The following is a 24,023-nucleotide window of genomic DNA, read 5'->3' on the forward strand; positions in this document are numbered from 1 at the left end:
CTAACCGCAAGTGCGCTGAAATGCGTTTTCATGACCATCAGACTTGCGTTTCTCAACAGAAAGCCAAACGCAATGGACCCTTTTGATGTGCCAGGGCCTCTGATCAAAGTATGAAGGTTGCTCTCAACTAACGAGTAGCTTTTGAAATTAAGAGGTGCCTGTTTGACTTTGTGGACTTAGCTATTGTTCTCACTGTAACACGTAGGGTCACATTCACGCTCCGGTGGCATAAAGTTATAAAGCTGTGGGCCGTATAAAACCTGTCATTAAAAAGCACATAAGCTACAATTAGTTTCAAAACGCACTGTGTCCACCTTCTGACTCTGTTCCTTGCTCTCTTCACCCTCGGCCTGGAACGGCCCGCTCTACATTAACTCACCAGGAGAATTTACAAGATACTGGTATCCAGGCCCCACCCCCGGCCAATTTAAATCACAATTCTCTGGGAAAGGGACCTTGGCCTGGGTACTTCTTAAAAGCTAGTGATTCGAGTATGCATTCGGGGATGGGAACCACTGTCCTAAAAAGTCCTAGAAGGTTTAATGGCTGAGGGTACTGGCTGTGTGGTTAGACTTGGATTCAAATCCTGACTCTAGTGTTTCTTTGCTGTGTGACCTTGGGCAAATTACTTAACGTCTCTGAGCTTCAACCTCCTCACCTGAAGAATGAGGATAACAGGGCTTAGCTCACAGAGTTGTCCTGAGGATTAAGGGAGATGACGCCGGGAAGCACTTAGCATTATAGGTAGGTGCACTTAGCTTGGTGCTTAGAAAGGGCTCAGTCAATAGGAGACATTATTGTTACTGTTACTGTTGTGGTTAACGGAGGATGAGTTTCCATCAGTAGGAGCAGGTATCACTGGAGAACATCAGGGGACCAGGGCCAGCTGCTGTGGGTTTCAGTGTTTGCTGGTGCAGATGAACCACAACAAACACGGTTAGATGTTTCTGATAATCAGATGCCTGGTTATCAGGCATCAACCCTGGGGACCCACAGAGAATGCTGGTCGGATATTTTAAAGTTGGCCCACCCCTAGCAGTGCCAATGAGATACTGGAATTTGGAGTGGGAAGGTGTCCACGCTCTGGGGGATATATTTTTTATAGTTGTTTACCTACACTCTGGACTCTTTTGAGTACAAGCCTTGTGGGCATGGCTGGAATATATAATTGTGTCTTTCTGGTAAAGCCAGAACCCAAGGTACAGCCAGGTGCCAGCTGGCCAGTGTTGACAACATAGAGGAGGGGTTGCTCTCCGCACCCCAAGTGTCCACACCGAGCCGCTTCTCTCAGCCAACATTTTCCTCTCTTTGTCCCAGTTCCTGATTCTCTGCAGGGCACTGTCCACTCTGTTGACGTATACATGTTTTATAACTGGCCGAATTCCTTCTAACCTCTCCAGCTTTCAACTCTCTGCTGAAATAAGGCAAACGCATTGACATATTTTTCTCTGAAAACGAATTAGGAAAGTTAGTCGTCTGAAAAAGAACGGTACAAAAAGATCATGGCAAATGAGCAGAACCCCTAGTGGTGAAGACCAATTAGCAGATTTATTAATTAGGGGCTAGTGTACCCTTCTGGAAACACCCTGGAGGCGGAAACGCAATCCTGGTGCCGACCCTGTACGCTGGCACCTATAGCCCTAACACAGTGCAAGCCCCCAGCTTGGGCCTTCTGGTTGACCCTCAGAACCATTGGCTTGTTTCTTCGAATTGAACCCTTTGCTTTTCCTTAGCATCTGGCCTCAAAGGCTAAGCAAGTTAGTCTGAATTTTGTGCTCCGTGGACTTGCAAATAAATGGACTCCATGTTTTCACCCACCTATTCCCCGAGCTTCCATAGAAACGCCCCTCGTGGGGGGTGGTGGGGACTATCTGCAGAGCTCCCGCACGTGCAGCGTTAGTGCTCCCTCCCCGCTCCTTGGCCTTCAGCTGAAGCGTAAGTCGTGCATTCCAAGGCCACGGGGGAGTGCGATTTATGCTGGCTGTAGCTCTGGAGTCTCTGTTCCATATGCGTGAATAATTGGGAGTGGGCTCTAGGTGTTTATGGCCGGCGTGGCTCTGGACTGGAAGAAGGTATGTGAGACATCTTGGGCCAAGTCAAAGAGTTTCCTGTTCGGCCCCCCACACAACTCCGCTTGGTTCCGAGAGCCCCACCCCTAAACATAAACGGTCCATAGACACGAGTTGTTTTTGTGTATCGTTTCTGACTTCAACCCTTGGGGGCACTCCAAAGCTGGTTATGAGAAAATTCCAAGAATGCCGAGCATTTCTGGTGTCATGTGCTGGGCCAGGGACATCAAAGGTTCCGTTTGCTGCAGGGTGAGTGCAAAATGACGGCAGCCTCGGTCTTCTCGCCCCCTCCCTCCCCATCGTTGTTTCCGCCAGCCAAACATAAGGATGTTGCATGACCATGGTATGTGTGAGACACACACAGCGTTTGCCTTGGAAAGGCTCTCTACACGCTAACCGTGCGGAATTCCTGGCTCAGCTGGGATGAGGTCGGGGTGTGTGTGGGAGGGACGGGCATGGTCATGGTTAATTCAACGCAACACGTACTCAGGATGTTTCCATAAAGCATGACCTCATCCCTTCCAGCCTGCTGGTCATCGTTACACTGGTGGTCACTTTTGACTTGGTGGTTACAAAAATAATTCCTTTAATTACCCAGTGGAAATTCGTAGATTGCAGTAGATTGTTCTTACCGCCCCCTGAGAGGCAAGAGGTCGGAGCTACCACAACATCGGAAGAGCTCATTCATTCAAAAAAAGGAAAACAAAAAAGTAAAGCAGAGTGAACAAAATACAACAACAAAACCTATGCCAGATCGGTTGTTGGGCGGATCAAATAACTGGGGGAATTTCCGCCTTTATCTCATTTCAAATAGTTTTATGTTTCCATCCTAAACATGATCTGTAGGAAGACACATTCATTCATTCAACAGATAGTTGTTGCGCACCTACTACGTCTCGGGTGCACAGGACTGATGCCGGTCCGTAAACAAGCCAGACAGTCTGAAGTGGCCAAAGCGGCATGAAGAAATTAAGTGACGTGATTCCCTAGAGAGGGACGGACACAGCTAGTTGCGCGCGTTGAATCCGGTAAAATAAAAGAACGTATTGAAAGAGATTCACTACATGAATCAGAATAGCTCGTTGCTAAAGGAAGTCATTCCTCTGTTGGAATTATCAGAAGCTCTTAGAGAGTCCCCGTGGAGAAGGACTGTTTTCCCAGAGAACCAACTGTCTCCCCTCTTCTCACAGGGGGAAGTCCAGCCAAGCAGACCACCTGGGAAGGAGGACACCGTGTCCCAGCTCTGGCTTACTGGCCCGGCAGGGTCCCCGTCAACGTCACCAGCACTGCTTTGCTAAGGTACGAGACCCAAATTACCTTGAGATGTAGGAAAAAGTCATGGATGCTTGCGTGGCTAGAGACCTCACACATCACCTGCCCTGGCCAGGTGTCCCCAGATACGTCCCGAACTCAGATTGTAGCAGCGTGGAGCCGCCCGGAGCAACAGTGCGGTGGGACACTTTTCAGGCCGTCCTCTGGGGGGCTGTCTCCGGGAAGAGGGCACTGGGTGGCCGTCAGTGCTGGGTCGTTCTGCTGTGCACTGAGGAGACAGTGGCTGCAGAAAGGCCAGGGGCATCCTCACCACTTGTGGCCTGGGCCAAGCTGACGGGGGTGCGGGAACGGGTCTATTGGGCCTGAAGGATCCCTTCTCTGGGGGTAGGGCAGGTGTCCTGGGGATGGCTCCGTCAAGCATGTCACTGGTCATCAGATGGCACAAGAAAGGGGTCTAGATGTTGACGTGCCCCCGAGGGAGGGAGAAGGAAGCTGGACCCACCGGGCTGGGAAGGAAGGGATGAATCCTTGGGTGAGGGTCTTCTTCCTACCGCTGGCAAAGAAGCTTCTAGAAGGAAGGACGATCGTAAACGTGAGCACATCTCGCTATTACTCTGACCTCCTTGTGCAGGCAGGCCCAGGAGGCCCTCTCCTTGGCACAGAACTTGGCTGTGCTGTGCCACCCGGAAAGCAACACCACGCAGCTCTGCAGCCGTGACTTATAACGAGGGCTTCTCGCTCACCCGGAGGGCCCGTCCCCTGCGTGGTTCTGCCCTGAATCCGTGGACGAGGGGGCCCCTCCGTAGACACAGCTGCTTGCTCACAGGCTCAGAGGTCTTATTCTGGTTAAAGACTAATTTCCTATTTCCAAAGGTCCTTCACCGTTAACCAAGTGGGTTCTGGCCTAGAGAGCACAGCCCAGTATAGGAAAGCAGGCTTCACTGGTTTCCTCTAGCATCCCAGAGGGGAGGTGATGGAGAGAAGGCGGGGAGACTGAACCCCGGGGGGAAAGGAAGGGTGAACAGCGGTGACAGCCGAAGTCGGGGGTGAGTAGGCACTGTCCCTGGCAGCCTCTGGGCCCCCGGGAACTCCCGGTCAGCCCCGTACAATCGCGGGTGGGGATGGGGGCGGGGTGCTGCCGGCAGGCGTGACAACAACAGCTCCGGCTGGAGCCTGTGATGTCAGGCTGGCCGGGAAGAGGGCCAGGCGGGCTGCTTTTTATGGGCCCGACTTGCTGCAGTCAGGCCAGGGGTTCACGGGCTGGGCTGGACGTGCCGTCTCTCAAGTGACATCACCGGAAACCAAGCTCGTGCTGCTCAGTTGAGAATGGCGTTCTCACCTCCAGTCAACTACGGCTCCGTGAGAAAATTGCATCATTTTGTTGATAATTCCGGGCTTCAGAGGTGACAACTGACTTAGGGGATATTTTGGTGAGTGTCCAAAGGAAGCCAGCCTTGGTACGAGGTAACATTTGCTGGGAGTTTTACCAGGACACTCTACCGATGCACCAGGCCAGCCCCTCTTAGGGTATTTTTGGTGTTAAATTAGTCCTGATTGCAGCAGGACGGTCTGTCTCCATACAGTTCATCCTCTTGCTATTTTCTCACGTGAATCCATGGAGAGCAAACTTGGGTGGAGCGCCCTGACTGCCAGGACCCCTTCCGGGTCGGCTCTTGGGAGAAGGGTGGTACGACGCGTATGCAAGAAGCTGAGGCTCTTATGCTTCATGTTCTTGGAAGCCCAGCCAGACGCTCCCACGTATTAGGTACTTAATCACCTCTTCTATCACTTAGTCTCCTACTTTCTTCCCCAGAGGATATACCTCTCCTTCCAGATCAGAGATAACTCCCTTCAGCCACTCTGAGCTGAGGCCAGGATCTCTTAACCCAATACCCCAGCGCCTAAGGAGTTACGGACACCAGAGAGTAGACAAGCTGATACACTCACGTGAATACGGGAAAAGTAGAAAAAGGTGTGTTAGGGGCTCGGGGAGAAGGGTCCACGCTAAGCCTATTGGTTACCTTTAGATGTAACTGGTGTGTTGATCACCAGGTGTGCACCGAGGTGACGTGATAAGATCAAAAGAAAGGTCTTACAGACGCCCTGACCCCAAAGCCCAGCGACACAACTGCAGCATGGGGGAAATTCATTTATTCAACGGAGGTGAATTGTTGGGTCCAGTTATGGGTCAAGCATGGCTCCAGGGACTGTAAGAACGGGCACATCGGACAGAAGGCTTCTGTTGTTGAGGAGCTGACGTCCCTTCGGGAGGGCAGCACGTCTGAAAAGGGCCTGGTGATTTGATCCTAAAACTCTAAAGCGGGGTATCTCAACCTTGGCACTGCTGACATTTTGGGCTGGACCGTTCTTTGGGGTGGAGGGTGTCCTGGGCGTTTAAGGACGTTTACTAGCACCCCTGGCCTCCACCCACTGGATGCCCATGGCTTCCCCAGCCCCAGTTGTGATGACCAGAATGTCCCCGGGCGGCTCCAAGTGTCCCCTGGGGAGGACAGACTCATGTCGGTTGAGAATCACAGCTCTCAAGTGATTTCTCTTGGTCATGTACAAAAAGCGGGGGGGGGGGGGTCTGCCCTGCATCTGAGCTGGGAGGCCCCCGTCTCTGCTCAGAACGGAGGAACGCTCCCTTGGAGATTCTTGGGGCAAGCCTACAGTGGCTAGAAGGGGAGGGGAGGGCTTGCAATAATCTCATCTGAAAAACAGCTAAAGGTGTGTTTCGCCCGGCGAGCGGATGACCCGCTGGGGGACCCCGAGGCTGTCTTCCCGTATCCCAAAGGCAGGCAGTTATGTGCAGGGGGCTCGGCCGGCTCTGGGCTGTGTTGAGGCACAGAACTGAGTCCCGCAAGTAGGATCTGCAAAGAGGTGATGCTCACGTCGGTGTCCTGTGGGTTGGGTGTCACCGCCCCCCGCCCCCGGGAGAGGCCCAGCCGCGCATCTCCTTTCAAGGCCCGCCCCCCACTGCTTTCCCGTATCTGGCAGTGGGTTATGGGGGGAGATGGGCAGCGGACCCTCCCTCACCCGCACTGCTGCGGCACCGGCACTCGGCTGTGTAACGGACGTGCGCGCTTCGGTGTTGGGTCTTCCTGGTGCTGTGGGCCCCCCGTGCTCCCTGCAAAGTTGCTGCCGGGCCCTGCTGGTCTCCAAGGGGGACCTGCAGCCTCTCCAGTCTCCACCGAGGGACTTAGGCCAGGAAGGGGTGGGCACCTAGCTTTCCCCAGAGATAACGCGAGCGAGTTTCCCGCAGGAAGGAACTTACAGCCAGAGGCCAGAGAGCTCGCTCGCCACATCCAGGAGCGTTCCCACTCTTCCACGGTCTGGAGGGGTTCTGCTCTCCTTTCGCTCACTCTAGGCCCGGAGTCCAGGCCCACGCACCACAGCCTACACTCCAGCAGCCCTGGCCCTTCTCACTTCCCGTCTTCAGATCACACCGGCCACTTCCCAGATGTAATGTCCGCGCTTCTAGGAAGCAGCCTCCCTTCCGCCCCCGGCACCCCAGCAAGCGCCCCAGTGCCACTGACACGTGCCCTGAGATCCAGGCCAGCCCCCCGCAGCCCTGCAGCTCCCCGCATCCTCCTCGCGATTGCCCAGTCCCCACACGCAGGTTCTGTTGGCAATTCCTCGGACAAAAACACAGATATGCACGCTTCCTCTGAACAGTCTTCAGCGCCTTGGGCTGGCTGAAGCCGCATGAAGAAAATCTTCTCACGTGGGCAACAGAACCTGCAGTGTGTGCCCCCTGGAGCCGACCCACTCAGGTGGCTCTCTTCCGGGTCGCCGTGCCTGCCCGTCCGCGAGCAGGCTCTCGACGGCCCGTCTCGTAACCAAGGCCTCCAGAACCCAAGGCCGATTTGCCCATCGGGGCTGGAGGCGCGGTGCTGGGGGCACACGACCTTTTCATTTTCTTTGAAACCAGAAGAAAAAACAAAAACTTTTAGGTTGAAGAAAAATGGCTTCATATCTCCTCTTTATATATTTATATAAACTTTATGTCAACAGAATTGTAAAATATAATTTTGAGTATTTTATATGGAATAAGGAACCACGAAGGCAAACGGACTGAGGTTCCATGAAAGTCGGAATGCGCCTTCCCAGGTATTAGAATGAACTGTGGAAATTTGAAAATTAGGTTTGGGGTTTTTTGGTCTCTTTCCCCAAGGTTTCCAAGACTCCCGGGACCAATTCCTTAGGGAGGGTTTGGAGTAGCAGGGTCCCTTTGGTAGCCTTTGCAGGACTGATTGGCAGGACTGATGCTTTCTCCAAGTTCACGCAGGGGCCCAGGGTCTGGGGCTCTGTGTCCCGGGAGGATCTCCCTCCTCCAGGGCTCCCCTCGGGGGCTTGTTTTCCTCCTTTACGTAAGGAAGGACTCTTTGGTAGCCTGAGCTTGGACTGGCAAGTCCTGGAGATGCAGAAGCTTTTGTCACGGACCCGAGCTTTCCTCTGTGCTCTGGAGGTTCCTGCCCGGTTCTGAGACACTAGGACTCCATGAACATTAGACTCTGTGCTGTATAATGAGGATGCTAAGCCTCACGATGACGGAGGGGGGAATGAGACGGGAAAAGAAAATGTGCCACACACCCCCAAATCTAAGGCAGACCCTGTTCTTCTGCCACTGACCTGACTCCTCTGGGGGGCACGCCTCTCTTAGGGGTGCAACAGAGAGAAAACTCCAAACAGCAGTGCCGGCCACCCCGGCCTCTTCAGCCTGCACTGCAGTCCGCCGGGCTGCCTGATTTCTGGCACGGACCTTGGACTCTGGACAGGTTTCTGGACCGTTCTGTACTCCGCAAGGGCTTACTGTGCACTTCCTGCACTTGCACGCGCGTGGGGTGCCAGCCCCTGGAGCGCACATCGCGAGAGATAAGCCTCCGGCTCTGTGAACCGTGGAAGCCAGAGGCAGACCAGAGACGCTCTGTACCGTAGCCGAGGGAGAGATCCTGCTCGGGGCTGTAGACAGAGCCCTGGAGCAGAGGAGGAGGGGAGGCGGGCACGTGGCAGTTCCCTTCCGCGGCCCATCTTGGGGGGCGAGCCTCCGCTCCCGGGACTCTGGGCTGGGGAAGCAGCAGGTGGGACCTGGAGGCCTCCCCATGAGCCCAGCCTCAGGTGGACCCTCTTTCCCGAGATGTCCAGCCTCGTGCGGGCCTGGCCCTCCGGTTCTGTCGAGTCCCACGGACTCTACGTTAGCCTGGCCCTCAGATAAACAGCTCTGTTCTTGCCGAAGAGTTTTTGTCTGACCTGAGCACAGCAGGCTGGAGGGAGATGTGCCCTAGAGCAGAGGGAAATGGTACCACGTGACTTCAAAGAAAATCAAATTCACAGAATCCACCAACGTGTTCACAGTGGCTGCCTTCGGGCGGGGGGCTGTGTGTGTGCTGCTGCTTCGTATTTCTGGATGTCATCCTATTTGCCCACCCTGAACACTGACTATTTTGTAACAGGAATAACAGAGCTAAATGAAAGCGGATGGAATGTGTCACACATGACGGCATTCTAGACAAAGACTAGCTATTTGCGACACGGAGACCCAGGGTGGGAAAAATGAAGTAAATGTTCTCTTGCAGACACCTGTCACACACTGTTCCCTCTCAGCGGGTGGCGGTGGCCTAGGTGGTGACAGGTAGAGCCCCTTGGTTCTTCTTTTTTTTTTAACTTTTATTTTTAAATTAATTTTATATTGGAGTAGAGTTGATTTACAATGTTGTGTTAGTTTCTGCTGTACAGCAAAGTGATTCAGTTATACATATACATATATCCACTCCTTTTTAGATTTTTTTCGCATTTAGGTCACCACAGAGCATGGAGTAGGTTCTCATTAGTTATCTGTTTTATACATAGTAGTGTGTATATGTCAATCCCAATCTCCCATTTCATCCCACCACCCCCCTTTCCCCCCTCGGTAACCATAAGTTTGTTCTGTACATCTGTGACTTTATTTCTGCTGTGCCGATAAGTTCATCTGTACCATTTTTCTAGATTCCACATGTAAGCAATATTATACGATATTTGTTTTTCTCTTTCTGACTTACTTCACTCTGTGTGACAGTCTCTAGGTCCATCCATGTCTCTGCAAATGGCACTATTTCATTCCTTTTTATTACAGCCCCCTAGTTCTTAGGTAGGTCTGCAGGGGTGTCCCTGTAAGTGACTATAACACAGACATCCAGTGAGCTCTCTGAGTGCCAGGCCTTCTACGTGCATGACCTGCGTCTTTCATGCACACTGCCACCCAGCGAGGCAGGTACTGTTGTTATCAGGCCCATTTTATTTTTATTGTTTTGGCCACACTGCGAGGCTTGCTGGATCTTAGCTCCCTGGCCAGGGGTTGAACCCGTGCCCCCTGCAGTGGAAGTGCGGAGTCCTAACCACTGGACCGCCAGGGAAGTCCCCTATCATGCCCATTTTAGAGAACAGAAAACTGAGGGCTAGACAGATAGATGGCCGAGCTGAGATCTGAGCCCAGGCAACACCTGGCTGCAGAGCCTGGGTGCTGCTCCTGTAGGAAATCCAGGTGGTGCTTGAAGGCAGGACAGGAGGCAGAGGGGGCGGGCTGTATGGGAGGCTGCCGGGGCTCGGTCTGGGCTGGGCTGGGCTGGGCGGCTCTTGACCCCAGCACGGCCAGGGAGAGAGCCTGCGGACAGCTGGGGCCAACACTGTCTTGATCTTCCTGCAGCGTGCTGGACATCTTCCCCACCGTGGTGGCCCTGGCTGGGGCCAGCCTGCCCCAAGGCCGACACTTTGACGGTCTGGATGCCTCGGAGGTGCTGTTCGGCAGGGCGCAGGCTGGGCACAGGGTAAGTGGAGGTGGTGCGTGTCCCACCTGGGCTTCTCCAGAGGTGGGGCCCCTGCCCCCTATCGGGGTCTGGCTGCCTCTGCCCAAACAGAACCACCGTCAGAAGGTGCCTGCAGTGGCCCCTGGAGATCCAGTTTGTTGGCCGCCGAGGGGTGATTCCTCTGAGATGAACCTGTCCTTCCTCCCCCTCTCCTTCCTGAGTCAGCCCAGTTCCTCAGCCCAGATTTCTGCGCAGCAGTTTTGGTGTAGGGTGGGCGTCCATTGGGGCTTATTCCCTATACCGAATGACTTTTTTTCCCCTCACCATCATTTAATTTTCTGACATGGCCTAGGCACGCGGCACATTTTTGTTGGATGGGGTGCATGACCTGTGTCTGTGAGTTGTGTATCGTGGGGTTCCCCGGCCAGAACGGAAACTTCCCAAGTTCAGGGAGCTCACCGTGGAATTCTCAGCACACCTAACACAGGGTCTGGCATCCGGCCAGCATGCAATAAACGAGGACTGGATGAATAAACAAATGAAGGAAAGACGCCCTGGGTGGCAGGGCCGGTCCTCGAGGGCTCAGCACACACACGGCTCTCCAGCCCCCAGGGACCCCTCTTCGGGGTGCTCTGAAGCGCTCGGTGGCAGCGACAGCCAGGAAATGTCGGGCCGGATGGCCTTTCCCTGCCTTTCTGTGTGTTTTACTTTTGCCAAAAGGAAGAGGAAGGGGGAGGAGGAAAGAGGCCGGCGGAACCCGGAGCTCTTTCTGGAAGGCCCCGTGAGCCCGGCTCCTCAGTTAGGGACCCACACATCAAAGGGTTTATTTCTGGCTTTACTGCGGGTCACATGGAAGTGAGTCAAATGTCCTGGGGCAGTTCCTGAAGCTGCCCTTCCCCACGGCCGGCACACTGGTCCTGAGCGGGCACCAGGGCTTCTTGACCATGCTCGGAGTGGCCTCTGGACCAGGACGGCTGCTCCCGGCCTATCCGACGCCCTGGAGCTGCAGACCCTTCCAGGCCGAGCCCTGCTCCCGCAGGACAGCCAAGCGGGAAGGTGGCTTCCGCCTCTGGCTGGGAGTTCGCAGTATGTGACCCTGGGGGGTTATCGACGACGTCAGCGGAGAGATGCTCCCGCGTGTTTATGACCACGGCCGCGCACAGAATGATCGGGGTCACCAGGAAGCGCTTCAAGGACTGGAGGCGCCTTGACGCTGTCCGTCCACAGAGGGAGGCCAGCTCCCGGGCGCGGAACTTCCGTTTCCAGACGGCGGAGGGCTCGCCGCCTTTCTCAAGCTGCCGCTTTCCGCGCACCCACGGAGGCCCCGCTTCAGGGCTTCGCGGTTGCTGGTCTGGGCCCCCAGGGGGCTGGGCCCAGGGACCGGCAGGAGAGGCAGATACGAGCCGCAACACTGGCTGGGGTTTTCGTGGGGACGTGTGATGTGTGTGGGCTGCCCCGTGTCCCGGGAGGGGACAGCTGCCACTCGCCGCTCGCCCAGAGCTCTGGTGGCACCTTCCAGGGTAGAGGCACGTGGGCGCTGGCACCTGTGGGCCCGGCCCAGCACCTCAGAGGACTGGGCTCCTGCAGCGTAAGTCCAGACACCTTAGGGCTCAACGTAGGCCGCCGCTGGCCCCAGATTCAGCCGCTGCGGAGACCGGAGTACATTGTCTCGAGTCTGCTGATGGAGGGCCAGGAGTGAAAAATATATGAGTGACTGTAGAAATATACATACCTATGCACACATATACACGTGGGTACACACGCGCGTGCACGTATCCGCGTGCTTTTTGCTTTTGGGTTTTGGGTTTTGGTGCAGCGTACAGGATCTTATTCCCCGACCAGGGATCAAACCTGGCGCCCCCAGAGTTGAAGCGTGGAGTCTTAACCACTGGACCGCCAGGGAAGTCCCTTGTTTTGGTTTTGGTATTCAGTAATCATTTATTGAGTAACTATCATGTGCACCGTATCATTCTGGGGCATCCAACTGTGTATAACAGCCTTAAAGGTTAGATTTAAACATTGCCACCTGTTTGGAACATTCCTTAATACTCCAATTAGAATATATTGATTAGTTCCCACAGCATACACATATATATGTTAACAAACACAGCTGTGTTCACCCTTAGGTATATGCTGGGCTTACAAGATTCGAGTATGGGTTGGTTTAGAAAACCATTCCAGTTTCAAGAAGCTCAAAGTAACTCCTAGACCGTCATCTCAAAACAATATGCAAAAAGTCTCAGCGGTTGGGTTCTTCCCTATTTTGCAAACGAGTAACGGAAAGTCGAAGAGCTGAAGCAACCTAGGGCCACGTAAGCCCTGGCACCCTCCCCAGGTCCTGCGTTGAGAGGTTTACAGGCAAATGCTGGGCTATAGGTCTTCCTGCTGTAAGCGGTCTCACCACCCACTTCATGGACAGCTAGGGTCGCTGATGCCATGCCGTGTATTCCTGCACCTGCAGACCCTTCTGCTTCTGATCTAGAGGGGTCTGTGTCCAGGCGACGAGGGCAACCACAAAGGGGGAGAGGGGAGCGGGCAGGAGAGGGTGCACAGCCTGGGGGCAGGCATCCCACTCTAGGCTCGCCTGCTTCCCGGATGGAATTTGGAGGTTGCAGCATCGCTGCTGGTCAAGTACTACCTCAGCCCCAGGTTGCCATGACCAAGTCCAGAAGTTGTCAGCCGAGGAAAGGCTTCTTAATGGCTCTGCATCTGTCCTGTCACGACCAGTCTGGGGCTGTGTAGTCATACAATGCTTGGTCCATCCCTGGAGACCATACATTGTAGAAACGGAAGTCGGGTCTTGGTCTCTGCACCGCTGATCACTTCTCTTAGGGATAAGGGAGGCCCCCTAGTGGCAAAAGATGCTGTCTGGAGCGGCTGGCGCGAGGCTGACGGCTTTTGGAGACCTGGGTCTGTGCACCCAGACCTGAAGGGGTGGGAGACCCCTCCTTTTGGGGAGGCTACCCAGGCACCAGCCTCCAGAGAGGTAAGGAGCCGCTCCCTGGTTGAAAAAGCAAAACAGAAGAAAACAAAGCAAACAGGTAAGAAAGGCAACCAAGAAGATGCAACGTGTTTGCAGAAGATAAAGTTATCTTTGCAATTCGGACAGGGTGTCCTCTGGAGAGGAAATGTCTTCAGCTGTGATTCATGTGTAAATTTGCCAACCTCCTTCCTATGTTGATATAAACAAGAACGCCACCATCAGTCTGCTCAGAGGGGAAAAGCGGGGCACATACGAGTGCTCCAAGATCCATCCGCCCTCCCGAGAGCGAGCCATTTTGCTTGCTCTTGGATTCTGGAAGTGGCGGCTGGTGACACCAAATGAATGTCCTGCAAACGGCAGCCGCCGCTTACGGAATTTCTGTTTCTGTTACTGAGCCATAATGTCAATGGCTCGAACCCGCGGGCCTGGGCTCCCATCTCCTGGATGTCTGAGTACATCCTAGATCTGTTGACAATAGATTTCCCAAGTCCCCCACTTCCTGCCCTCTCCAGAAGGAAACAAAACAGCCTCCTGTGGTGAGAGGCTTGGCTTCCTTCAGGGTTGGAAGAAGTGAGGGTTTTGAGTTACGACTTCTCTTCCTGTTTGGAAGGAGCCTGCTGTCATCACGCCGGCTGGGGACCTGGCAGGCCCTGTCACGAGAGCACGGAAGCAGCAGGTGTGGGAGGAGCCCCACCCTCGCTGGCATCCTTTCAGAGCCGGGAAACTTGGGGGGACAGCTGTTTACCGCTCCAACAGATGTTTCTCATTTTTTTTTTTTTTAGCTCCATGGAAACTTTGAATCACGTAAGCGCCTTTCCAGTGATATATATCGGTCATGATTCACACCAAGGCGGTCTCACGTTTCCAGCCCAAAGCCACCAATTGCCAAGGATGCTGGTCTTTTATTTTCTATCAAACCTTGTCCTTGGGAACCCTGAACTAGGTGTTTCCATTCTGAAGGGTGATTCTTTTTATTTTTGGGCGGGGGGGGCACGCCACTTGGCTTGCAGGACCTTAGTTCCCCGACCAGGGATCGAACCCGTGCCCCCTGCAGTGGAAGCGCGGAGTTGGAGGGTGATTGTGTCATTGATGCCTTGCTCGGTCTGAGTGTGGTAGGACGGAGTCAAAGGTGATCTGTGTTTGGAGGGAAGGCCGTGCACGGTTCTGGAGAAGTCACACGGAGACGCCCTCACGTGAGAGTTGGAGTCGACTGGATGCTGAAGAAGCTGTTTTCCAAAGAGATCCAAGGCTCACCACCAATCTGTGTCCGGCTCCCTGGGAATATTTCTAAAACATGCAGATCCCAGGCCCCGTCTTGACCCTGAGGGGTGGGGCTCAGGCAGGGGCCAGCCTCCTGGGTGGGTGACCCCTGCTGTCCCAGAGGGACCCGCACTTAGAAGGACCCTGTGCTTGCTTTAAAGCACATGTGCTGTGGCCACCTTGAAATTCTTAATTTTTTGTGTGTGTGGGGTGGGTAGTAATTAAAAGAAAACAGCTTTTTAAGAAATTTATTTTGGGACTTCCCTGGTGGCACAGTGGTTAAGAATCCTCCTGCCAGTGCAGGGGACGTGGGTTCGAGCCCTGGTCCGGGAAGATCTCACATGCCGCGGAGTAACCAAGCCCGTGCGCTGCAACTATTGAGCCTGCGCTCTAGAGCCTGCGAGCCGTAACTACTGAGCCCGCGAGCTATAACTACTGAGCCCATGTGCCACAACTACTGAAACCCATGCACCTAGAGCCTGTGCTCCACAACAAGAGAAGCCACCGCAATGAGAAGCCCGCACACCGCAATGATGAGTAGCCCCCGCTCACCGCAACTAGAGAAAGCCTGCGTGCAGCAACGAAGACCCAACGCAGCCAAAAAGAAATGAAGAAATGAAGAAATTTTTTTTTAAAAAAGGAAATTTATTTTGCTGAAGTATAGTTGATGTACAATGTTGGGTTAATTTCTGCTGCACAGCAAAGTGATTCGGTTATACACATATATACATTCTTTTTCATATTCTTTTCCATTATGGTTTGTTACAGGATATTTATTATAATTCCTTGTGCTATACAGTTGAAATTCTTAATTTTTGGACAAGGTTTCTCTCATTCTCCTCTTGCACTGGACTCTGCAGATGACATGGCTAGTACTGGGCCTAGGAATCCAAGCAGAGCTGTAACCCACTCCGATTAATTGACTAGCAAAAGAGCTCTTTCACACAGGCTCCCGGGAGTTGGATGGTGTGGACCACAGGCCTGTGTCTGTGTTTGGGGCTGGGCTGGGTGTCAGAGGGTGGGTTTGGCGGGTGATGGGGAACAGGGACCACGACAAAGAAAGTAATGCTGAGACTTCCCTGGCGGTCCAGTGGTTAAGACTCTGCGCTTCCAATGGAACTAAGATCCCGCATGCCGTGCACAGCACAGCCAAAAGAAAAGCAAAAAGAAAGTAATGCTTTCCAGGGAGCCTCTAGCATGGTTTTCTTGTCTGTAAGCCCTGCCCCCCTTTCCCAGGTGCTGTTTCACCCCAACAGTGGGGCGGCCGGAGAGGATGGAGCCCTTCAGACTGTCCGCGTGGAGCGGTACAAGGCCTTCTTTGTCACTGGTGAGTTACTGAGGGGCCCTGTCCCACCCGGACTCTCGCTCAAGCCTCCAGGATGATGTGGGCTGCCCCCTTTCAGGGTGCTCTCAGCATCTCTGATGGTGCCGCCCCAAACCCGGGCCCAGGAGGAGGGCTCAACACGCAAGGGCCCTGCCCAGGCCCTCTGCACCTACAGGTACGCTAATAAGGCCTTTCTGCCGTTCGCCTAGATCTCCAGCCAGCTCAGAGCTGGTCCAGCACATCCACACTGTCCACTTTTTCACGTGAAAAACATTTCATCCCACGGTTATGCTTTCAATGCCAGTCTGGCTGAACATTCAGTGGGAGCTTAGAGATGTTTTGAAGCAAGAGACTGTTTCAGAAAATAGATGTTAGAGGTCTATTTAGCAAAGCCAAGCCTCTCTCCTACTTGGCTCACCCTGTGACCATCTTAAACGTATATTTTAGAAGGGTGATAGCGTGGTTCTCAAAGTCTTGCCGTGGCTTTTTGCTTCCAAGTGAATTCGGACTCCCTCCACCCTGGGTCCCTGTACTTTCCTAGTCTTAGTTCTCCAAGAGCGACGGTCCTTCTCCTTGGCCTCCAGGTTAAACTCCCTCTCGGCTTTTAAGGCCACCTGGATTGAGAACTGCTTCTCGTCCTCCCAGCTGGGTAGGACATGGAGAACTCCGGTACTTACCACATTCTGCCGTATACGCCAGTTATTTAAGTGCATCTTTTCTTTCTTCTAGTAGCTTTAAGCTCTCTAAACTCAGCCTCTGTAAGCTCTTTAATCGTTGTTGTCTTGACATGCTCGGCACAGAATCTTGCATCTGGTAGGAACCCTAACACTTTTTTTTAATGAATGAAAAACAAGCTCCCCCCCCACGCACCCCCCCCCCAAAAAAAACCCTAACCCAAATCTGGGATCTGGTGTGGGTTCCAATTTGATTCACTTTTTTTTTTTTTAACTCAATTTCTTTTTTAAAAAATGAGTTTATTTATTTATTTTATTTATTTATTTTTGGCTGCGTTGGGTCTTCATTGCTACGCGCGGGCTTTCTCTAGTTGCAGCAAGCAGGCGTTACTCTTCGTTGCGGTGCGCGGGCTTCTCATAGGGGTGGCTTCTCTTGTTGCGGAGCACGGGCTCTAAGCGCATGGGCTTCAGTAGTTGTGGCTCTCGGTCTCTAGAGCTCAGGCTCAGTAGTTGCAGCACACGGGCTTGGTTGCTCCGCAGCATGTGGGATCTTCCCGGACCAGGGCTCGAACCTGTGTCCCCTGCGTTGGCAGGCGGATTCTTAACCACTGCGCCACCAGGGAAGTCCTGATTCAGTTATTTAAAGTTAGAGCTTTCCAAAGAATTATATAATAAAGAACAAAAATTTATTTGCCCTGAGGGTGAATAAGTGACCCCAAAGAAAATGTGGCATAAAAACAAAACAAGTTCTTTGAGTTCATCACTTGAAAGATATTAAAAACGCCACAAGAATCTTCGACTTTCCAAGACCTAAAATGCAAACCAGTGAGATGTTTGTTATTCTTTCAGATGGAAAGTGTCCAGATGCCAGCCCTTACATTACCCTATCTCAGAGGTATGGTTTCTCCAGGCTGAGTTAATTTCAGAAGTCATAACCCAGCCAGAAAGCCCTTGTCATCGTGACGCTGGGATCATAAAAGCTACTATGAAGTGATAGGACTGTTTGAAAGGATCACAGCCAGACAGGAATTATGATACCCAGGGGAGGTCTGTTCTTCTGAGGCATCACCAAACTCCCAGGAAAGTTAGCAAGGGAAGAATGGAAATCTCAACAGATGGGATGAAATAGGATGAAACATGATGAAGCCCGGATGTGCTCTGATTCCTCCTTTTCCCCACCCCCGTCGCTGAAGATCTGCGTGCTAATTGCATAAAACTGCTTTGGGATAAGTGAGGTGAACTGACATCTACTGCATTAGATTAGAGAACGAGGTGTGTGTCCCTCTATGATGAGGCTGTGATTTCTGAGGTCGTGTCCTAGGAGGAGCTTAAGAGGCAGCGAGTCTGTTTTGCTGTGTGGCCTAGAATGAAGCGATCTTATTGCTTTTTCCTTTTTCAAAAGAGTAATTGAGGGAAACTTTACACACAGTGAAAGCCACAGACCTAAACGGCACAATTTGATGAGTTCCTATAAATGTATATACTTGCATAAGGACCCTCTTAATGCTGTGAATTACATCGATTGGTTTTCAAATGTTAGGTCAACTTTACATTCCTGGATAAACTCGGTTGTGATGTATTCTTCTTTTTATATATTGATGGATTTGATGTGCCAAGATTTTGTCTATAATTTTCCTTTCCTGCAATGTCTGTGTCGGGGTTGGGTATCAGGGTTTTGCTAACCTTGGGAAATGAGTTGGGAAGTGTTCCTTTCTCTGTTTTCTGGAAGGGGCTATGGGAGATTGGTATTATTTCTTTCGCGTCTGATTGAATTCATCTGTGAAACTCTTTGGACCTGGAGGTTTCTTGATGGAAAAGTTCTTGGTTATCAATTTAGTTTCTTTCATAGGTATAGGGCTATTCCTATTTTTAATTTCTTCTCATATCAGCTTTGATAAGTTGTTAAAATAATTTGTCCATTTCATCTGAGTTGTCAAATTTACTGGCCTAAATTTGTTCATAATATTTCCTCATTATCCTTTTAATTAATCTTTAATGAAGCAACTTTTAGCTCTGTTAATTTCCTTTAGCGTTTTCTATGTCATGATTCCTGCTTTTATTTCCATCCCTTCTTTACTTACTTTACTCTCCTTATTCTAGTTTACTAAAGAGGACATTTATGTAATTAATTTTAAACCTTTCTCATGTCCAAATATAAGCATTTATAGCTACAGTTTTCCTTTAAGCATTGCTTTATCTGTATCTCCCAGATTCTATGTTTTACTTTCATTATCTAGTTGGAAATATTTTCTAGTACCTTGTATAGGTCACTTAGAAAGCTGTTGCTTAATTTCCAAATTTTGGGGCCTTTTTTAGCTCTTGTCTTGGTCATTTCTAATTTAATTTTATTGTGATCAGAAAACATACTCTGGAAGTTTTCAGTCTTTTGAAACTTATTGAGACTTATTTTATGGCCTTGCAGATGATCTGTCTTGGTGAACACACCATGTGGAAGTGAAGCAAATGTGTATTCTGCAGTTCTTGTGTATAATGTTCCATAAATTTCAATCAGGTGGAGGTGTTGATAGTTGTCTAGATCACCTATATCCCTCCGGCTTTTTGTCTAGTTGTTCTATCAATTGTTGAGAGAAGCGTTTTAAAAATCTCTGTTTAGGATGTAGGTTGCCTATATTTCCCTTTAGTTTTGTCTTCCTTAAAAACGGACTCTCGATCCTTGTGAAATATCCCTCGTCATCCTGGTACTCCACGGCGTGAAGTATGTTTTGTCTAATGTAACGTAGCCACTCGTTTCCTGTGCTTACTGTTTGTGTGATATATCTATTTTGTTCCTTTCAACTCAACTGCTTTTCTATTTAAAATGCGTCTCTGTAGGCAGGAAAGAAAGGAATCTTGCTTTTTCATCCAGTTTGATAAGGCTCTGCTTTTTAACTGGCGAGTTTTGACTATTTGCTTTTCTCTACATAAGATCATTTCATCAACAAATAGAGGTGGTTTCTCTTTTTCCTCCCCAGTCTGGATGCCTCCTGTTTCTGGTTCTTGCCTAATTTCTGTGGCTGGAACCTCCAGTACAATGTTGAATAGAAGTGGTGACAGTGGACATTCATGTCTTGTTCTTAATCTTAGGGGGAAAGCTTTCAGTCTTTCCTCACTAAGTGTGATGTTAGCTCTGGGTTTCTCACAGATAATTTTTATCAGGTTGAGGAAGTTCCTTTTTATTCCTAGTTTCTTGAGTGTTTATATCATGACAGAGTGTGGGATTTTGTCAAATGCTTTTTCTGCATCTACTGAGATGATCATTTTTTTGTCTTTTGTTCTATGAATATACATTGCTTTACACTGACTGATTTTCATATGTTGAACCAACCTTGCATCCGTGGGATAAATTCCACTTGGACATGGTGTATAATCCTTTTTATAAGCTGCTGAAATCAGTTTGCTAGTATGTATCGAGGGTTTTTTGTATCTCTATTGTCTGCAAGCCAAGGAAGAGAACCCTCGCCAGAAACCACATTTTCAAGAACCTTGATCTTGGACTTCTAGCCTCCAGAGCTGTGAGCAGATCAATTTCTATGATTTAAGCCACCCGGTCTATGGTACTTTGCCATGGCAGCCTAGGCTGTGACTAAAATACCACTTTAAGGCTCTTCGCCATGTCTTTTCATGGCTTGAGCTTATTTGTTTTCAAAGCTGAATAATATTCTATTGCCTGGACGTACCACAGTTAATCTATCCATTCACCCACTGAAGAAAATCTTGCTTGCTTCCAAGTCTTCACAATTAGGAGTAAACGTTCTGACGATTATGCTATAAACATCCACATGGAGGTCTTTTTGTGGACATACACTCATTTGAATAAATAACAAGAAGTGTGACTGCTAGATCGTACGGTTAGAGTGTATTTAATTTTGTAAGAAAACACCAAGGTGTCTTCCAGAGTAGCTGCACTGCTTAGCGTCCCCGCCGGCAGTGATGACAGTCCCTGCTGCACACCCTCACCGGCATCCAGTGTCGCCACTGTTTTTCATTTTGGCCACTCTACTAGGTGTGTCGTGGGGTCTTGTTATTTAATTTGCAACTACTGATGACGTACAGCATTGAGCACCCTTTCGTATGCTTCTCTGCTAACTGTGTATCTTCTTTGCTGAGGTGTCTGTTCAGGTTCTCATTCTCATCATCCTGATTGTTGAGATTTAAGAGTTCTTTGTGCATTTCGGATAACAGCCCTTTATCAGATGTGCCTTGTGAGAATATTTTCTTCGAGTCGTGGCTTGACTTCTTGTTCTCTCGACAGGGTGTTTCTCGGGGTCTCTGAGCTTCCTTGATCTGCGGTTTGGTGTCTGACATGAATTTGGAGGAAATCTCAGGCATTATAGTTGCATAGATTTCTTCTATTCCTTTCACGCATTCTTCTCTTTCTAGTGTTCCCGTTACACTTTTTGTAGTTTCCTCACAGTTCTTGGATATTCTGCTCTGCGTTTTGCAGATTTTTTTCCCTCTTTGCTTTTCAACTTTGGAAGCTTCTTTTGAGATATCCTCAAGCTCAGAGATTCTGTCCTCAGCCGTGGAATCTACGAACGAGCCCATCAAAGGCATTCTTATTCTTATTTCTGTCACAGTGCTTTTGATCACTGGCGTTTATTTTTTTCTTTTTTCTTAGGATTTTCATCTAAAAGAGGACTCCCACCCCCATGGGGTTTTTAACTCTTAAACTCATCTACACTGAGCCTCCCGCCATTTGTTCACCATAGTTCGGGATTTCCTACCAGGGCACTGGTTCCCAGAGGTGTCCATGGACACCATGATGGATCTCAGAAGTCATTGACTTTGTAGTTTGTTCAGCTTTTTACTTGTTAGGATGGAGGGCTGACTTCCAGAGCTCCAAAAGCTGGACCAGAGACTAGAAGTTTCCTATTGAGTAGTTTTTAAGAACTGGACGTTGTGTGTGATGCACTGTAGAGATTCTGACTTTCAGTCTGAGGGGTGTTGACTCTGGTTCTCATGGGCAGTTAATTGCTGCCTAATCCCCTCAGACTTGAGGAGGCTTGATTTTATGCTCTGTCAGAACTGGGCTCTGTTGGATTTTATCCTTAATCTTGGGTAAACGCCTTCATTCCGGGATACAGCCTTTACTCCTAGCATGAACCTTTTGGGACTTCAGTGGAAAATATGAAGTGTTGATCAAGCCTTTCTAACTTAACAGAATTCACACTCTAAATTCTGCCTTCCCTGCACTGGGTAGCACGGAAATGCGTGCTGAGCTCTTCAGACTTGTAGCTGTTGCTAGAATCTGTGCATGCCCAGTTCAGGGGTCAGCCAGGGTTCTGAAGGGAGTTTATCTGCAGATTTGAAGCCTTCCCCTCTCCAGCTCTCTCCTTCCCAGGACTTTGCCCACCAATCTGCATCTGTGGTGGCAGCTCTGAACTCTGTTCCCTGACACCTCAAGCCAAAGCGACCACAGCCCCCTCCTGGGGCTTTAGCTGCTCCACGCTGCTCTGACTGGGTGGGTAGGGGGGTGTCCCCAGGGGAAAACACTTAAACACAGACCCCACCCCGTGCGGCCTCCTGCTTTCAAAAATCAAGTTCCTTTCTGCCTGTGTGGACGATTTTCTGGTGCCTTCAATTGGTTGTTTTTTTCTGTATGTTGCCTAGAACTTAAAATTGTCATCTATGGGAGGATGAGTTTTATGTGAGCTACTTCATTATTCCCTTAAGCGGAAGCCTTTAATTTTTATAAGAGGAGTCAGTCCCCACCTTCGCCTGACTGATTGCCAAAGCTCGCGTCACCTCTGTTTATTGGCAAAGAAGAGCCAACTTCACCTCCAAACACTAGGCAACGGCTCTTCCTCTTCGTTGGACAAACTGAAATCCACCCCAGGAGGAGCAGCATCAATGGGGCCTTCCTGAAGGCTGCGCGATCTACCCATCCTTCCCTCTCAGTGGTTCACACTTTACGTTTCTGTTCAGATCGGCCCAGAGTGAAAGCTGCGTCCTCCCGTGGTGTGACTGTGGCTCCTTCGTGGAGATTTGCTTTCACTGAGTTGCACTTGGGCTTCAGGCCCTCAGCTTGTAGCGGAGGGTGGGATAGAAAGTTGTCAGCTGGACCGGCCTCATCGCACAGCTGTGCTTTTCATAAGGATGCTGTCGAGTGTTCCATCCTGTAGGAGGAGCCGGTGGAAAAAATTCTCTCACACCTCAGGGCTCTGCTTCCCCGAGTGGCTGGTAAATGTCTACCTTGTTCATGTTTCCCCGCTAAGGACACCAGAGGCAAAGGAAGTGTTCAGGATTGCCTGTGTGTCCCAGGGCTGTCCTCTGCCTGAATTCCTTTTGTTGGTATGATTATATTGTGTTCATTCCTGTCAGAAGCCCTAACTACTTTTTGTACGGAAAAGGGGGCAAAAGAAAAAGTCATCTGAATCATTAACGCCAAGGAGGCTGCCGTCGCTCCGAACGTTTCCGTCACCCGTCCTCGGGCAGATTCTGACTCAGACAAGAAACTGAACTGCAGCCCGAAGTGAAACGACTTCCCTGGCCTCCCTGCCTGATTTGCCAAACTGAGTGTCCTGTGGACTCAAGACATCAATTTTCAAAAGACACATCACATGTACTCCCAGAGGGTAGAGGGGAAAGATACTTGAGTCAGTGTCTTAGTGGCAGGGAGAGCGGGCACTGGAACGTTGGAGTCCTGGTATGTTTGCACTCACTTGCAATCCGGTGCTGGGCTTGACGGGGTCTCTGTTGTCGCCCGCTCCAGGTGGGGCCAGAGCCTGCGACGGCAGCGTCGGCCCCGAGCGGCACCACGAGCCTCCCCTCATCTTTAACCTGGATGACGATGTCGCAGAAGCCGCGCCTCTGGACCGGGGCAGTGCCGAGTACCAGCGGGTGCTGCCCGAGGTCAGAGCGGCTCTCTCGGAGGTCCTTGAAGACATTGCCGGCGACAACACCTCCCGAGCCGATTACAGTCAGGACCCTTCCGTGACCCCCTGCTGTAATCCCCACCAGACCGCCTGCCGCTGCCAGGCCGCATGACGGAAACACGGGAAGCGAGACGGGCGGGTTCACATCCCGACTGCGGTTTTGCCCACTTCGCAGTGACGTGTGCTTTAAAACTAAGGCTCAGAAGTCTGTTCTGAAGCCACCACTCCACGTCCCCCGCTGTCCCTTCCGCGTGCCGGCTTGAGGGCATGCCGAGCCCGAGCTGTAAGAAAAGGCACCTGGGCTGTGGAGTCAGGAGTCAGGCCAGGTCCCAGCCCCAGCTTTGAACTTGGGCAGTTGTTTAACCTGACTCGCAAGCTGATCTTGAGGAGGAGACAGGTGGTGCATGCAGGTGCCTGCCTGGCGCGCGGCGTGACGCCTGCTCGCTCGATATGTTCTAGCTGCCTTTTCTTATGCACCCGGTTTTGCCGGTCATTTGAACAGAGGCTCCTCCCGGCCGGCATCTAGAGCAGCACCTCCGTCTTTCACAGGCGCACAAATCACCTGGGAGCCTGTGACCATGCGGACTCTGACCAGGTGGGCTGGGGGGCCTGAGGCGCTCCGTGTCTGGGAAGCTCCCCGGGGGCTGCAGACCTGACAAGGTGAGAGCTGCTTCCAGGCCGCGAAAGCCCGCAGCCTTGCCCACCGACCACCACCCCGTGCGGCAGGTCAAGCGGCTGTATTTTAAAGATTTTAGGGGTGCCTCCTGCTCTCAGAAACCAC

General features: G+C 51.2%; 2 protein-coding genes across 20 annotated transcripts in view; one reads left to right on the plus strand and one right to left on the minus strand.

Annotated features, from left to right (window-relative positions):
* Window positions 1-23,772, plus strand: part of ARSG (arylsulfatase G) — a 115,509-nt gene extending 91,737 nt beyond the window's left edge. For 12 of the 19 annotated variants that reach the window (XM_027080491.1, XM_027080490.1, XM_027080489.1 and 9 more), the window contains 4 exons: window positions 3,260-3,368; window positions 10,027-10,147; window positions 15,606-15,696; window positions 23,080-23,772. In XM_027080491.1, the coding sequence (XP_026936292.1) occupies window positions 3,260-3,368; window positions 10,027-10,147; window positions 15,606-15,696; window positions 23,080-23,354 (596 nt within the window). In that variant the 3' untranslated portion in view covers window positions 23,355-23,772. Of the gene's footprint in view, window positions 1-3,259; window positions 3,369-6,708; window positions 9,077-10,026; window positions 10,148-13,891; window positions 14,621-15,605; window positions 15,697-15,772; window positions 15,869-22,688 lie in introns of those variants that run through there. The other 7 variants (XR_003427502.1, XM_027080492.1, XM_027080497.1 and 4 more) reach the window with 7 other exon arrangements.
* WIPI1 (WD repeat domain, phosphoinositide interacting 1) overlaps window positions 16,920-24,023 on the minus strand; it is a 36,977-nt gene continuing 29,873 nt past the window's right edge. The window contains exon 13 of the mRNA XM_027080504.1: window positions 16,920-17,177. Within this exon, the coding sequence (XP_026936305.1) occupies window positions 17,142-17,177 (36 nt within the window). The 3' untranslated portion in view covers window positions 16,920-17,141. The remainder of the gene's footprint in view (window positions 17,178-24,023) is intronic.

Source organism: Aethalodelphis obliquidens, unplaced genomic scaffold, assembly GCF_003676395.1.
Source record: "Aethalodelphis obliquidens isolate GAN/ISIS:26980383/991018 unplaced genomic scaffold, ASM367639v1 scaffold44, whole genome shotgun sequence".
NCBI lineage: Eukaryota > Metazoa > Chordata > Mammalia > Artiodactyla > Delphinidae > Aethalodelphis > Aethalodelphis obliquidens.